The 17034-nt window shown below is 32.9% G+C and overlaps 1 protein-coding gene across 3 annotated transcripts in view; it reads left to right on the top strand.

Annotated features, from left to right (window-relative positions):
• The window catches only part of LOC113547858 (paired box protein Pax-6-like), a 43655-nt gene extending 27861 nt beyond the window's left edge, over positions 1-15794 (top strand). Inside the window, exons 6-11 of one of the 3 annotated variants that reach the window (XM_026948400.1) lie at positions 3889-4267; positions 7836-7988; positions 9767-9849; positions 13278-13600; positions 14077-14321; positions 15262-15791. In XM_026948400.1, the coding sequence (XP_026804201.1) occupies positions 3889-4267; positions 7836-7988; positions 9767-9849; positions 13278-13600; positions 14077-14321; positions 15262-15347 (1269 nt within the window). In that variant the 3' untranslated portion in view covers positions 15348-15791. Of the gene's footprint in view, positions 1-3888; positions 4268-7835; positions 7989-9766; positions 9850-13277; positions 13601-14076; positions 14322-15261 lie in introns of all 3 variants that reach the window. The other 2 variants (XM_026948401.1, XM_026948402.1) reach the window with 2 other exon arrangements.
• Positions 15795-17034: the final 1240 nt, after the last annotated feature.

Raw genomic sequence — 17034 nt, 5'->3', positions numbered from 1 at the left:
CTCCGTTCGGCGATTTAGAACAAGGCGAACACTGTACGTCTGAGTACACACGGTCGCACAATCGCAATCCACCGTCACCGCCGCCCCTATATCATATACAGTATACTATAATACTCGTGTATATATATAAATATTGTCACAGATTTTATTGCCGCACACACGTCACACGCCTCACAAGTCATATAACATATATATATATATATATATTCGTGTGACGGATCAATGGATGTTGCACGTACGCAGAAATCCGCTCTCCGACACATTGTTTTCTCTCCCCAAAATGCTGCCAATATATAATATATTATAATATTACAATATCATACAACGGTGCATATCACACGCACGCGCGCACGTATGTATGTATCTACATAATGTTACAGCGGCACGAGTTACTGCTGCTTATCAGTTATTTAGGTATATTGATACTGTCTAGTTATTAATATGATGCATTAATTGTACGCGCTTTGTGATACAAGTACATTTAATCTTTCCTAAACGACCAAAACGCAGCAAATGCAAATATTTCGCTTAGGTAATTGTATAATAATTATAATGTTTTATAATTTAATATCAGTCTTATATAAATATATCATTTTTTGTATACATTATCTATTTTCTGATAAATTACGATCATTGACTATTGATATTTAGTCCTAATGCCCATAATATGACTCAACTAGGAACATATTAATATAGATAGATACATTCCCCTATTTTATTGATAAAATTAAACATATTGTATTAAACTGAAATAATTAGAAAACACGAAGAATGCACGATTATTTTGATTTTTCATACATATTTATCATCGTCAGTTGTCAGTTATAATTGCTAAATTTTTTTTTAAATTTACTCTCTATTTATTATACAATTATTTTATAAAATATTTTTACTTGTGGGTTATGATAACTATTTATTATTTAATGTGAGGTAATATTGTTTTAGTAATGTATACGTTACTATTAAACATTTATTGTTGTGCATTACAAAACCATCCGATCCACCACTAAATTATATGTAATATAATACATCATAATATTATTATACATAGGCTTCTGTCAAAAAACTTGCCCCTTGTAAAGTAAAATACACGAGAAACATTATATTTTGGGTATGGTATAATATAGGTAAACGATCCTATGATAGAATTTCAAACAAATTTCCTTTTATATTATATATGATAATATGTATATTGTACATAACGCATGGCATTATTTCGACGGAGAGTTTATCAACTCAAAGTATATTCAATATAAATTAGGGTATACTGTTGGCTATGCGCACCTAGTTCTATAATATAATATTATTATGAAAATATATTAATTTTCAATTATGTGAAAAGGCATCAAGGATCGCTCTGCAAGTTCAGCTTAGAAACAGTTTTGGCAAAAAAAACAATTTAAACGAAAAACATTCGTCTCTTAAATATATATATATATATATAATATGTAGTGCACGACGAAGCCGCCGCCCCAAGGCAGTAAAATGGTGGTCTTTCGTTGTTAATTTTCACTGAACGCGCGGCCGCCGCCACTGCTGAAGCTCGTTACCTCTCCTCTACTACCGCCGCCGGATACGCGACCTCGTATATTACACTTGTTATTTAACTGCCGCGCGTATATTATATATATATATATATATATAAACACATATCCCTGCCTGCCGGGTCCGCGTTGTTTTTATCCCGTAGGATTTATGTCTCCGCTGTCACTGGCAATTCACCCCGTGCATATATATATTAAACGTATACAACCCCCTCTGCTACATGACTTGCTACCCCTCCGTCGATTGGTTGTCGCGGCGACACGACGCGCGTGAGCACACGAAAAAGCGGAGCGGAGAGGAAAGCTCGCGCGCAGACTTACGCAGCCGTTTACGTAACGCAATTACACTTAACGAGTACGACGCGTTTCACGGTCCAAAAACCTTTAGTCTTTCGAGCAGCCCTCTACGTGTATATATATGATAAACCAGTATCATCATATAGTCATATATACATATAAACTCGCTACCCTTCACTCTTCCTTCGTGTCTATATATATATATATATATATATATATATATATATATGAGTAATTCCTTTTTTCCCCTCCCTTCAGCGAGAGTACATAGCGCCTCCGAGCACGTCTCTCCGACTATAAGATGTCGCAGCGTATCCTGCACATACCCCGTCGCAGAAGTCGTGTCGTAACCAGATTATAATTTTCATCAAACCTGAAGGCCATCACAAAGATAGTTCGAGAATTTTTCCTTTTTAATTTTCTTGTGTCCTCGAGTCTACTCGCCCAAGTAGGATGTTATAATAATACAATAATATTATTACCTTGTACTACGCGTAATAGGTACTGCAAACGAAAATATCCACGCGTAAATGTTATTTCTGTGTTTATCTGTTGTTATAGACTTACATATACATATATATTATATTGTATACGTATAATTTCGACAACAAAGCATTAGATATATATTATAATCACAGAATTTAAAATTTAAATTGTTTATATAACTGGTAACGAAGGTGCAGCTTTGAGTTTCTGAAAAATTTTAAAATGCAATCTCTAATTTAAAAAATGTAGTGAAATACCGAATTCGTGCGGTGTCAGGTTAGTGAGATATGCACAGCTCTGGTGTAGTATTAGTATGGAGTTGTATAGGAAGTGCGCGTAATAATTATACGCAATATTAGAATAATAAAAAAAATAGTAGGTATAGACGAATAAAAGAACTCTGGTTATCAGCGGAGCTGAAAAACAAACAAAAATTCTCCATCCCCCTTTTCTTTTTAAAAAGCTCGCAATTACCGCACATAAATAACTAGAAAATATTTCAGTGTGTGTGGAACAACCCCATTGGCCCTGTTTTGTTTTTTTATTTTTTCTAAACGCTCTCCTTTAGCGTAAAATGTTTGTTTTATTATGTTTGCTCAATGACTTGGCCAGCCAATACTTCATTATACAGCAGCGGCGGAGGCGGTCGATGCCACCCTTTAGCCTATCCAGCCGCTGTCGCATTTGTCCAAATTAACACACCGATTTGCGCACGGACAATACATGCGGACTGATTAAAATAAATTTTTTTCCTCCTCCACCGCCACCACTGCCGTAGCGATTTCTCCAGTCGACCGCTTCTCTTCTTTCTGTGCGCACAACATACGAGTATATATACATATATGTTTAATAACACGCGTGTTTACACGCGATAATCAAAACGTACGCGCGTCGAATATAATACGTGACTGCACGTAACACTAATAATAATTGTTCTCAATGATGACGACGATAATAACAATAACCCAGAATATTGTCACGAATATTAAATTAAAAAACCCGTTTAGTAACAGTGCTGGATGTTTTGGACGGGTCATGTGATCCCTGCAACGTTCATCAATAGTAACACGGTTAGATATATATCATGTGATGTTACAAATTAATCATCGTAAGGATATTAAATTTTAAATATGTATTTATAACTGATTTAGAAATTCTGAAACAAAAATCTAAAATCACATTTATGTTTTTATAGAATAAATAAGCAAACGTTACTCTTTCTATAGGTTTTAGTGATATTCCTGATGACTATTCGACACAAATAGCCTAATTATCTGGTCAGATTTAAGTTCCACGTATGAATCAAAATACAATATAAGACAAAAAATTATGTTAAACTCAAAACCTATTCGAACTTATTAGGTGGTGAATAATTTTCATAGGACACATCATAACTAAAGCGTTTTACGCAGATTTAATGCCTTCCACTTCCAAATCACTTCTTCATATTATTATACATTCTATTCGCTTTTTCAAGAAATAATACTCGATAAGCTAGCTGTAACGAGAAACTAAAACTATATATCATCATAATATTATTAATTACGCACATGCTTCACAGGTGTCGTCCATCAATCGAGTGCTGAGGAACTTAGCTGCACAAAAGGAACACCAGGCCTCGTCGACGCACCAGCCGGGCGGCGGAAATGGTCTGGGTGGTGGTGGAGGTATCGGTGGTGGCGGCGGAACGGCAGAGTCTGTGTACGACAAGCTTCGCATGTTCAACGGCCAAACGGGTTGGCCATGGTACGCAGCACCACCGCCTCCACCACCGCCTTCGACTGGTGGGCCGCCCGTACACGGCGGCGCGCCGTCACCTCACCATCCAGCACTGGTTGGCTCGGCTGGCCACCATCCGGGAAACCCAGCGGCTGCCTCACTGGCCACGGCTACCACGGCATCACTTACCGCCGTGTCCAGAGACGATATTCAGAGGAGAGGTGAGCACCACCGGCTAAGATCGGTCAATTTTACTTTAATATATGCAAGACGTTTTTGTCTTTATTATTTAATCGTTTGCATTTTGTATTTTTGAAATTAATGTATCCAAATAAAATCTAAAGCAAGTGCTAAGTATTATAATCTTTAGTTAGATATTATAAAGTTTAAGCTAAGTAATGTGAAGCAAAAATGATATTGGATTACCTTTTCAGTTTATTTTACCTATTAATAGGCCAAAATCTATATAATTTTATATTAATATTTTCGTATACTGAATATTTAAGTACTTAAAAAAAAAAAAATAGCCGTACATTTAAAATATTTATATAATTTAAAATATTAAATATTGACTTGTGGTCTGGAAAATATGATTATTATTCTATATTCTACATTAAAAAAATAACCTATATAATAGAGTTTGTTATAGAGCTTACGAGTTTTTAATAAGTTATTCTCTTTATCCCTTCGATCTAGAAAGTATTTTCTCCAAACTCAACCAATGATATTATTTTTACTGTAGTTACAGTTAATATTTTAATTGAATCTCAACGAATGAAACAAATCAATGAATAAACGTTTTTCATACATATTATGTATTGGTTTATTATCAAAAAAAACTTTTAACAAAATTTATTCTCTTCTTTTGTATTGTTGTATAGGTACAGAGAGTCCGTGTCCCGTGAGGATTTGCGATATCTCCTGAAATTATGAAGATATCATAGTTCTAGTTTTTTTAATAAGGTTCACAGAAACAAGAAATACAAATATTTCCTGTTTTAATTGTTGCTTAGGTAAAAAAATTAAAAAATATATTTTTTTTTATTTAATTATTTTCAAACAAGTTATTAATTAAGTATTAAGTCATTTCGTAGAGTTAATTTTTCTGAAAATATTGATGTTTCAACATTTTAATTTCACTAATCTCCTGTTTTTTAATATTTTTTCTGGTTTTGAAAAAAACTGCAAATTATTTAATACTATAGTGGTATCATTGTATCAAAAATGTAGCCCAAGTGCTAGTACGACCAGTGAACTAACCGACTGGCTTCTAGAAACTAGAAAAAATATTAAAAATCAGGAGATTAATGAAATCAAAATGTTGAAACGTCAATATTTTCAGAAAAATTAACTCCATAAAATGGCTATCTTCAATTTTTTGAAAATAGTTAAATAAAAAAATATATTTTTATCAAAACATAAACGTAAATTAAAATATGAAATATTTGTAGTTATTGTCTCTGTGAATCTTATTAAAAAACTAGAACTATATGATATTTCCATTATTTCAGGAGATATCGAAATGGGTAAATCATCACGGGATACCCTGTATATTAACGCAATAATTTATCGTTTTCAAATAATTTTTAGACTAATAAATACTATTCGTAGATACAAAATGTGCAATTGAAGCAGGTATTTATTATCATAGGGATTAAATATTGGACATAAATACATTTATCGTAAAACCATTATAGTAATACAGTTGAATCTTATTAATTTAAAACTTAAAAATATTTTTTTCCCGATACTTCCATCATTGCGTTAGTCTGTATATTCAATCTACTTATACTTTTTCTTTTTAAGAGCAATTCCACACGTAATTATATACGCTGCGTTTAACATGCTTTTTTAACACATAAAAGGACAACACACACAGACGTATTAACCTTTGAAACATATTTTACCATGCCCCTTCTTTATAAGAAATTACTATTTTTTCCCCATGAAGTGATTTAGGAGCATAAATATAACACTTTATATTTAAACCAAATTTAAAGCATAACCCTCGAGGTCCATAATAATTTTATATTCTATATATATTTTTTTAATTACATTTTATCATTTACCTTCATATTTTAATGCATTTTTTAACCAATAAAATGTAAAACTTTAATAATAATTAATCTCAATAAACAATTTAATTTATTCTAATAAAAGTATCATTATTTAAAAATTTATGACTTATTCTATTCCCGTAAAGTATATTTATGTTATTGGTATACGGTATTTTCTTCGAACAATATATTAATATTATGTAACATAATAACATTTATAGTGTCTTTTAGTATGTTTAGTTGCCTATACGAATAACAGTAACGACCTGATATTAGTATAATTTCGGTATAAAATTTTCGAATGATTTAATAATAAACCTATATACTGAAAATAAAAAATAAAACCTTTGTGTTACGATTCAAAACTATGATGCGGATTTTAGCTGAAATGCTTTCTTTATAATCGTGGTCCGTGGACGGACAACTGCGGTATCTGCAGTTATTCCTGGCCCATTAGATATTTTTTGATTACTTAAAACCCATTAATAATAACTGTATATTATGGGTTATAAACTGTGAAACAATATTTTACGAGGAGCGTTATAAGAGTTTATTCTGCAAGCCAATCGGCCGTGATATCGCACTTTGCAGAGGTGTCCGTTGTATAAAGATTTCCGGGCGGAAGCGTCGCGTTAAAGGCATACACACATAGTAATATGTATTATAATAATGATAATAATAATAACATAAAAATGAAGTTTGGCCACGGGCAAATTCTATTGTTTTCGCGAGATCGGCGGCAGCGGCAGACCACCCTCGTCGCAGACCGATCGAAATCCGGTTACGCGCGCCGGCCGCCGATTTTCCGGGAACGGCGAGGGAGCCCGCACCACCGCCACCGGCTATACCCACCAAACCACCACCGTCGTTCGTCCCTCTTCTGCAACGGTGCAATATACCCGCCGACTGCAGCAGCTGCGGCGCCCTATCGCCGTCGCCACAACAGGACGACCGATGGTGGAGGGGAGGGTGGGCAGTCCTTCCGGACCGGCGCGCAACCGCCACCACCGACTGCCGACCCGTCATCGGCCCCCTCGAGAGTTCCGATAGGCCCACGCCGGACCGCCCTCCACCGTCCCTTCGACCAAGGCCGCCGCGAGGGTTATTTCACGCGACTCGCGCACGCGCAGCCAAGCGGTTACACGTGTGCCCGCACCCTTGTCAAACACACACACACATACACAACCGATTGATCGCATCGCCCGCCCGCCATCCCGAGTGTATATACCTCACCTTTATTTATATATTATAATTATGTACCCTCCGCTGGTGGATCGCGCGAGACCCGATCAAAATCGAAAGCGGAACGAAACAGCTATAAAACTCGTGTAAAGGCACCTACCATTTATTATTATTATAATGCGTACACACAAAACGACAATTTACATAATAATAATATAACAGGCGTTTTATTATTATTTTAGTTTGGGCGACAATATTATAACATAGTTATATTACTCTAACACTAACGATGGTATCAGTGCTTTCTTGATATTATATAATAAATAATCGTCTTACTATGATGGCCAAAAATCACTTTAATATAACATAATATTACACAGAGATCTGACAGTTTCTCGTACGAACGATCAAAATCCTGCACCGAATTTCTCATGACATATGAATATGAATATAAATATAAAATATTGCTACATATAATATATTAGACACATGATTCATCCCGTATGTTGTATTAAACGTATTTTGCTGAATTCGAATTGGCGTGTTTCAGCTGCTGAATTGGCACCGGAGAGCACATCCGATGGCAACTCGGAGCACAATTCGTCGGCGGATGACGATTCGCAACTAAGACTTAGACTGAAAAGGAAACTGCAAAGAAACAGGACTAGTTTCACCAACGACCAAATAGACAGCTTAGAAAAAGGTTAGTTATAGGTGGTCAACATGCATATAAAACACTAAAATCGTATATCATAGTCTATAGGTGTATCGTTTAATTTGTGAGCAGAATATATCTGAAATTTGAATTTAATAAAATGGAAAGTTTTGTTTTCTGAAATCCATAACAATTTTTCCACGACCGACTTAATTTTGTTTTTTCTGACAATATCTACCATTATAGCTACGGAGTCTGGGTTTTGAATTTTCGTTTAAAAGGTTTAATAGTTATTATTGACCTTAACGATTTATATACTGTGTATAAATATAGATCACATTGCGACTCTGCAGGTAACACATCTGTCAATTTTAGTATTATTAAAATATTATTCATTCAAAATTTAATATATTTTTCTGAAATTTCATTTTCTTGTCGTTTAAAATATTAATTTACCCTTGCCAACCTATAATCCGCAAGTAGATTATTGAGTTGTTGTTGTTGTTTTTATTGTTGTTGTTGTTGTTGTTGTTGTTGTTGTTGTTGTTGTTGTTGTCAATTACAGTCAATTTCATAACTATAGTTAATTATTCGTAAGCTCTTCGCATTATTTCTTAACCAATATTAGTCAACCAAACTTACAGTGTTAATAATTATAGTCGTCATCCTGTTAATTTAAATCTGTAGTGTTCAAATTATATTGTAATGGTACATGTTTTAAGCTATATGTTTAATTACATTATATCATATATACTATAATTTATTAACATCGTATTTTTTATAGTTAATAATTACCAATAGACTTAATTTTGAATATTAAATAGTAAAACTATAAACCTTAAGTATGTAATGGTAATGTGATTTATGTCTGTCAAAAAATAAAATTTATTTATTTATAAAAGATATAAGTCAAACTATTTTCTTAAACGATAAATGTCTTAAAGCATATACCGATTTTAGTGAATAGTTTTTACGATAATAAACACTATCGATTGTAACATATAACTTGAAGAATTTGGGTGTCAATAAATATAAATATAGTTTATAATATAATCAAAATATTTTTTTTTATATAATCAAAATTCCCATTTGAGACATTTAATTTAGTACAATAGTATAGTACCTAATACAATAATGTATGTAGGCTTTATTAAATTCATTTTCGTCATCGATAGAACTATCTTACTGGGTTTCCGATTTCCAATTTTACTATAAATTTTTTAATTATTTACAGTGTCTAATCTTATTTAGCAGACCCCTCAGTCAAATTTTACACATTTATTTTTTAGTTTATTTTTTTTAGGTTTATATATAAATATAATTTTTGTAGACACACTTGTACTTATAGTATTAAAATAAGGAATACCTTCTTATCTATACTTCAACAGTATGCAATATAAAACTAATTATTTAAATTAGTAGATATTTATCTACTCTTATTATCTTTATTTACATATTTTAGAATACACCCATTTTTAAAATAATTTATTTTAATAGGTTATCCTTAATTTATATATATTATAATGATTGGTAATGTAAAATGTAATTTATTTCATAACATAAATCTAAAAATCTACCTTTAAGTCTATATTACAGTATATACAGGTGTTTAATACTAATTTTGAATTAGTGTATATTTCTAAACGTGCACGTCATAAGTCTAAATATAAAGTTCCGATCGAAGTATACTTATGATTCATGAGTATATCTAGTACAATAGTACATGATTGTAACTCTTTAAGTTTTAGATCAAGTTACGATTATAGCTCATCGAATATGCTTGTGCTATGTATATTTAAATATAATCAATTTTATTCTATTTTCAGAATTTGAAAGAACACATTATCCGGACGTGTTCGCTAGAGAAAGGCTGGCGGATAATATATCTCTTCCGGAAGCAAGAATTCAGGTAATAATAATCTCACGTTTATATAATATGTTTGGCGTTTGTATATGTATACTGCAGTACCTCACTATAATATAGTTACATATTATATAATATACATCAGACTTAGAAATAAACAATTTTATTATTCGGTAGTCGGGGCGCATTCGTCATCGATGGTATTTTGTGTGTAATACTATTATACTGTATACATTGTTATATATGATTCGCAATGACGGGGAACAAGTTAGTGAAAATATTATTTGTGGAGAGGATTTCCATGCTAGCGACAATGAAAACCACGGACGATAGGGTGCGAGGTATTGATTTTGAAAAGGGGGGCAACTTCCCACATCAGGGTATTGTGTTTGTCCGTGTGTACGGGTATGTGCTCTTGTGGTTGGCTGCCGCCAGTCGCCTGTGCACGGCGTATATTATATTATATGCGAATAACTGGCATTCCGGTGGCGGCGTGGCGTAGGCGTGAGATGAATTTTCATCCCGTTATATAAAATAAAAACGAGCTTTTTGTTCCTTTTCCAAGGAGAAGCGACATGTTTGTAATAAGACGTCCCGTATAAAAAGAAAACTGCAAAAATTATTTGAACATATTATTATCTCTATAAACATAATATCAAAATATTTATGCAATATAATATATAGCAACGGTCAGTTTCTTTGATTTGCACCACGTAATTCCATTTTAATACAATGATAAACGCGGAAAACATCTTCTGCAAATCACCCCCCTTACCATCATTACTACACATGCATACACACACTCACTCCGACAATTAAGTTACGACACAAGGGCAGGCATATATATAGCTCAGTTTGATTTTATTAGCGACGGGTATATTATACTCAGTATATACGACATATACTATTATTATATTTCTATATATATACAGTAAAAATAATCTGTTTGTGCCGAGCAATTGGGGACAGTTCAATTACTGAGAACGTGCACTCGTCCCCTCTACCGCCACAGCAATATAATATATATATATATATATATATACACTTATTACATGCACTCTATAGCTATAATATACCTTTACGCATATAGCCGTACGCAACAACAGTCCCACGATCGCCACCAGTTAGGAAATTGTCCTCTTCGCTGCCGGACATCAGAGGGAGAAAAAAAGAAAGAAAGAAAAAAAAGAGTGGACTGATTAATCGCAGACCGCCCTCACAACGATAATAAAACCCATATGTGTGAGTGTGCGCGCGGGCGTATGTGTATGTGTGTGTACGAACGCGTGTACTAGGGGGTGGACATAAATTTAACGAGCACAAAGGGACCGCTGGTTTTTAACTTCCCTCACGCCGACGATAAATTCGACGCCTGTCGTGCGCAATGAGCCTGTTGAACGTTTTCGGTATAGGTAGGTAATATTAATAATAATACAAACAACCAAAATAAATAAACTAATCGACGATACGACAAAACATTCATTACATTTGTCATGTAAAATGATCCGCAGCAAGTTTAGCTTGCTCCAAGTCCAATATCCTCAAAGACCACATTATATTTATATTGTTATATTCGATAATATTTATGGTTATGCTCTTTACAGCACCACAAAACTTCAACACTTAATTATTTTAATATTTACAGACACTTTCGTGTTATTTTGTTATTAATTACATCCAATAATTATATCCGTAACCCTGTGCTTACTACTTATAGTACTTATATTATTTAATTTATATAGTTATTAAAACTGTATACGATATAGAAATTGACCCCATGGCTTATACTTTGCTTTAAGTAAATACAAACATATTTAAAAGTGTATAATATATTATATTATAGTAGTAGATGCCGTACGCCCGTATATTCGAAGCGCGCTCGCGAATATATTATGTATAATGTATATAAGTATAAATCAGGCGCAATGCGTTCTGAAATACTTAATCAGATCCGGAATAGTTTATGTACATTAACTTCAAAATTAAATATCCATTATATTGCAAACTCAGCGAAATTTCAACAAGGGCACATAAAATAGGTGATGTATAGTAGATACGCATACCTACACATATTATACAGTTGCATGTGTACCTATTAATACATAACTAAGATTAAAATCCAATTACACGATATAGAGTTCTCGTGTACATATAATACATATAAATATATAATATTACAATAAAGACTTAAGTCACAGTAACTTTAATTTCAACTTTCACGTGAGATAAAAATAAATTTTACTAATGTATTTGTCAATAGTTATATATCTCTAATAAAACGTATATTACTTCATGGGTCAGGAAAAACGTTAATTTTGAATTTCGACGAACCAATAACACTATTAAAACGTTTCAATCTCTGTGACGTACATACCTTACCTAAATATCTATATAAATTTAAATTATATTAACAATTAACACTTATTATCTTGGTTATAATTTTATAAATGTAAAATACTGATATTTATGACCAATGATAATATTATTATAATCGCACTGCAGAAGGACGCAGGTAAAACAAAACTCGTCGACAACCCCCTCCCCTCCTCCCTACCTAACCACTACCAACACGCAACGACTTAACATTATCGTATTTTTTATATTTATATAAATGATAAATAGTATCTTTTATATTTCTGCACATTTGTATCTGTGGGTGGTATACTAACTAGCGCAAGCGATATTATATTTTATAAGGGGCGTTCGTCCGCAACATTAGCGGAATTGAATATTATGTAGGGCAACCGGTCATTAGCTAAATTAGAAACATACACATGAAACCCACCACCGCCTCAATAATAATAATATGCTCGTCGTAGTTTTCACGGACCGGTGCGTTCGGTGAATGGTCGCACACAGTCGAAACAGAATCCATCGATACGATATATATATGTATACAGGGAGCGCACACTATACATACATTCGTAATAAATCCTAATGGAAACATAAACGATCCCCACGCGCAGAAAAAAGAACCCAAAACATATGTATACACGACAGACGTATATCATCCGAAAAAACAGATACAGAAGGAATACGTATGTACGCTGGCCAAGACGCGTAGACTGCACATATATCACATTATTAATGTTATGTATACGATGCCGCGATGGTTTATCGCGTCGACTATTAACCTAATGAAATTTATATCATATTGGTGATGTACTGATGTACAAATCATTTATTTTTCGGGATCGATTCAACCCTATAAATGGACTAAATACATTCGAGTATAATATAGAAAACGCTGATAACGAGCGGCGTATACAAAAAGGGAAACGGTCACAAAATGTATAGTTATAGTTATGTACTTATGTCATTGCTAAAACTATATAATATTAAACGTTTATACATTATAATATGTCAGTATACACTATGACGTGCTTAGTTGTATTGACAACATTTTAACATAGTAAAATATCAAATACCCGTCCGAATATAAACTGAAATCTTTGATTGCATTTTTCGCGCAGGTGTGGTTTAGCAATCGTCGAGCAAAATGGCGGCGAGAAGAAAAATTAAGAAACCAGCGTAGGGGTGGTGGTGGTGGAGGTGGTGGAGGTGGAGGCGGAGGACTCGACCAGCAAAACGGTACGCCAGCTGCTCTTTCTTCGTCATCCGCGTCCGTAAGTCCACCGGCCGGCGCCACGTCGAACGCGGTCGGTGGAGGCGGTGGCGGTGGCGGAGGTGGCGGTGGCCACAACAACCGACTGGCGTCGATCCAAGCGGCCGGTTTCAACCACATGTACCAGTCCATCTCGCAACCAATCGCTACCATGCCTACCGACAATTACGGGTAAGTCTTATTATTACAGTTTACTATCTTTACTTCTAAATCTTCACAGGTAAATTTCTACCGATTTAACGTGATCCATCGTTCGAAATACAACGAAATCACGTACCGGTTCACAAGTTTTTGAAGGAGGCAAAAAATATCAATTTTATTTTGAATTTAACGATTTGCTATACTAGAAGATAGTTTGCCTGAATCTGTTGATTATCACTATTTTCTTGATCCCCGTTTAAAATTAAACATAATAACATTAAGATAATGTCATAACCTAACCAAACTATATATTATGTACAATTGAGCAGAATTTAAAGAGGATGTCCGAACAAAATATTTAACACGTTATCGGGCATCACGTAATCTATAATGTTTTTCCCGCACTTAATTTATTTATTTATTATTAGTCTCATATAACTTAACGCTGTTACTGCTTGGTGTACTTGCGACGATTCTCATACATCATTCGACATTTTAATTTTCAGTTCTATGTCGAGCATGGTGTCCGGTGGCCATCATCACCATCACCATCATCATCCGGCCAGTTCGTATCCATACATGTTCCATCACCCGCCACCAGACTCGTTGTACAACCATCCAGTGTCGTCATCACCGCGCGTCCCTTGCCAGCCCGCTCCCGCGCACTCGGTCAACGCCAACACGCATCCGGCGGCATATCCCACTTCTACGCATCACGCGTCTAACACGTCACCCGGCGCTACAGGCACAGGTAAACATTTATCACTATTTTATTATTATCATCATTACCTATGGAGGGTGGATAAGACACGACAACAACGTGTTAAATCTAATTTTTATAATATAGGTATTAGGTAATACATTGCATTGCCTATGATAATCAGGATAAATAAAAGCTTGTTGAAGTTACACATATTTTCAAACACATTATTTTAAATGGTTTTGACAAAATACAGGTTTAAAATTATATCCAGGTATAAATAAATATTTTATTTTCCATAATAAATGGCCACCCAAAACTAACAATAAAATATACGTTTTTCACATGCCAACAAATTCTTATGTTTTGGCTTCAAAGTGCTTATTGGCAGTTCAGCCCTTTGGATATAGAATTACTTAGTACCAAATTTCAGAATGAACGCGATAGACTTGGCTGTAATCTTTTACACAAACACACACACACACACAAATAATAAAACATTTTTTTAATATAGATAGATTGATGAACTAGGTCAAAGATATAGTGTTTTTCCATCAATAAAAAAAAATAGTTTGTAGCATATAATAATATGATGATTTTACGGTTGTGCCGATACCAAAAACGCCTTATCAAATTCTGCATTATTGAGCAAGTTTATTTTCACAAATTTAATGATGGAAATCGCGTGGGTAACCGAATCACATAACTTGCCAGCACGTGAAAATTAGTCGTAGCCTAGGTAATATTGTAAAATAATGTACCCGTAATAAACCAATGTGTACGCTTCAACAATCAGCAGGTTAACTCTACATACTCACCTAATAACATTACATATTATAATTCCAATGTTTAAAATTTCCCGACATGTGTGTGTACTCACCGATATAAATCAAGGATTTTTACCTGACATTTTCACGATTTATTTTGAACTTATTAATATATATTTTTATCTCGAGTTTTTTTTCACATGTTGGTAATTGCGTGTTTTCAGGCGTAATATCTGCAGGAGTATCGGTACCGGTTCAAATACCATTGAGCCAAGCGCCGGAACACACATATTGGTCGAGATTACAGTAAATGGATGATGTTTATCGCTGACAAGATTTAAATTATGTACATTACGACAAATGTTCTGAGTGATCTAATTTTTATTTTAATAAACGTGAAAGATTTTTAAATGATGTTTGTATCGATGTAGGTATGTACGTACATATTATACAAATATATTATATATTATATTGTAAGATATTAAATTATTACGTAATAATAAATTGATATTGTATAAAAAATTGTTCATTATAAACTTATATTATAACCGCATTAATACTATACAGAACAAATATGAATCTATAAATATATAAATACAAATTATATATACATATACATAGACTAGTAGAGAGATATTTAGTCGTCAAATTTTAATTTTGATTCTAATACAGTTTTCTTTTATACTTTGTTTTAAGTTCTCGTGTTAGTCTTACTGTGTAAAAAAATTGGAGTCTCGCATATCTCTAATAATAATATGTTATTTTTACGATTCTATAGTAGCTAATAAATTGATCGAATTTTTCTTTTCTTTTTTTTTACTTGTATATTATACAATCTATATTTGTATCGCGAAATGATCTTGCGATTGTTTACAAAACATTTGTAAAAAACCATATTATCAATAAATGAGAATCATAAATAAATATTGTAATATCTATGGATTTTGTTTATATACTTATATTTACATAATAATTATTATAAATTAGCATCACACATCCTATCCATATCCTTCTCAAAATATATCACAATGAGCTGTTTATTTTGACAAGTAAATATATTCTATACAGATTATATATTATGGTCGCTAGAGGAAAAAAACTGATAAATAATTATGAGCGATCCCAAAAGTTCTGTTTAGAATCATTGCTTTTATAATTGAGTATCAGAAGAGTGCCACAAATAATAGTATTTATTATTTAGTACATAAAGGTATTAGTGGACACCGTGACATGGTTTTCAACCAGGATGATATGTACACATGTGGTGAGCTAAATCAAAATATATATTGATATGATTGTCAAAATTGACGACTGCAACGCGAAAGAGTCTCTCGAGATTTTATAAAGACCGCAAGAAGTTTTTTATTCATCGTTTCTAGCACATGTGAAAAAAATACAATAAAATATCAACAACATGATTTTGTTTTTGTTTTTTTTTCTAATTCCACTTTTATCATCGTTTCATAAAACTATTACAATATTAATAACTACATACTTCAGTAAGTTGGTAGATCATTCCTATTTTTTCTAAATAATCAGATGATTTTTTATTTTAATCCTAATATAGACACCTAAATTAAAATTCAAACGATTAATTTTTGATTTATTAAAATCTATATATATACAATATACTATACAAAAATCGTACGTAAACCTTGAAAACGATTACATACAACTTTAAAATGTATGTTATATTTAATCTATAGTACATATTATATATTCTGTCAATTTTTACAAGTTATAAAATGTTATGTTAATATAGGTTACATACTAATTATTATAAATTCCATATCGTCATGGCCTTTAAATGTTACTAATTTATTATTATTATGAACTTATCACCAATAGTACTACAGATGGTTAAATAACACAAAAACTATTCGCCAAAGCTTTGATTTGTATAGATACATCGTCATTTAAAAAAAACCATCTACTTAAAAATGTACTGAAAAAATAGTGGTTTTCATTAGAAGTTATTAGTATCGCTACAGAATACT

This window comes from Rhopalosiphum maidis, chromosome 1, assembly GCF_003676215.2.
Source record: "Rhopalosiphum maidis isolate BTI-1 chromosome 1, ASM367621v3, whole genome shotgun sequence".
NCBI lineage: Eukaryota > Metazoa > Arthropoda > Insecta > Hemiptera > Aphididae > Rhopalosiphum > Rhopalosiphum maidis.
Note: the sequence above shows the minus strand (reverse complement) of the source record. Positions and strands in the feature narration are given on the sequence as shown.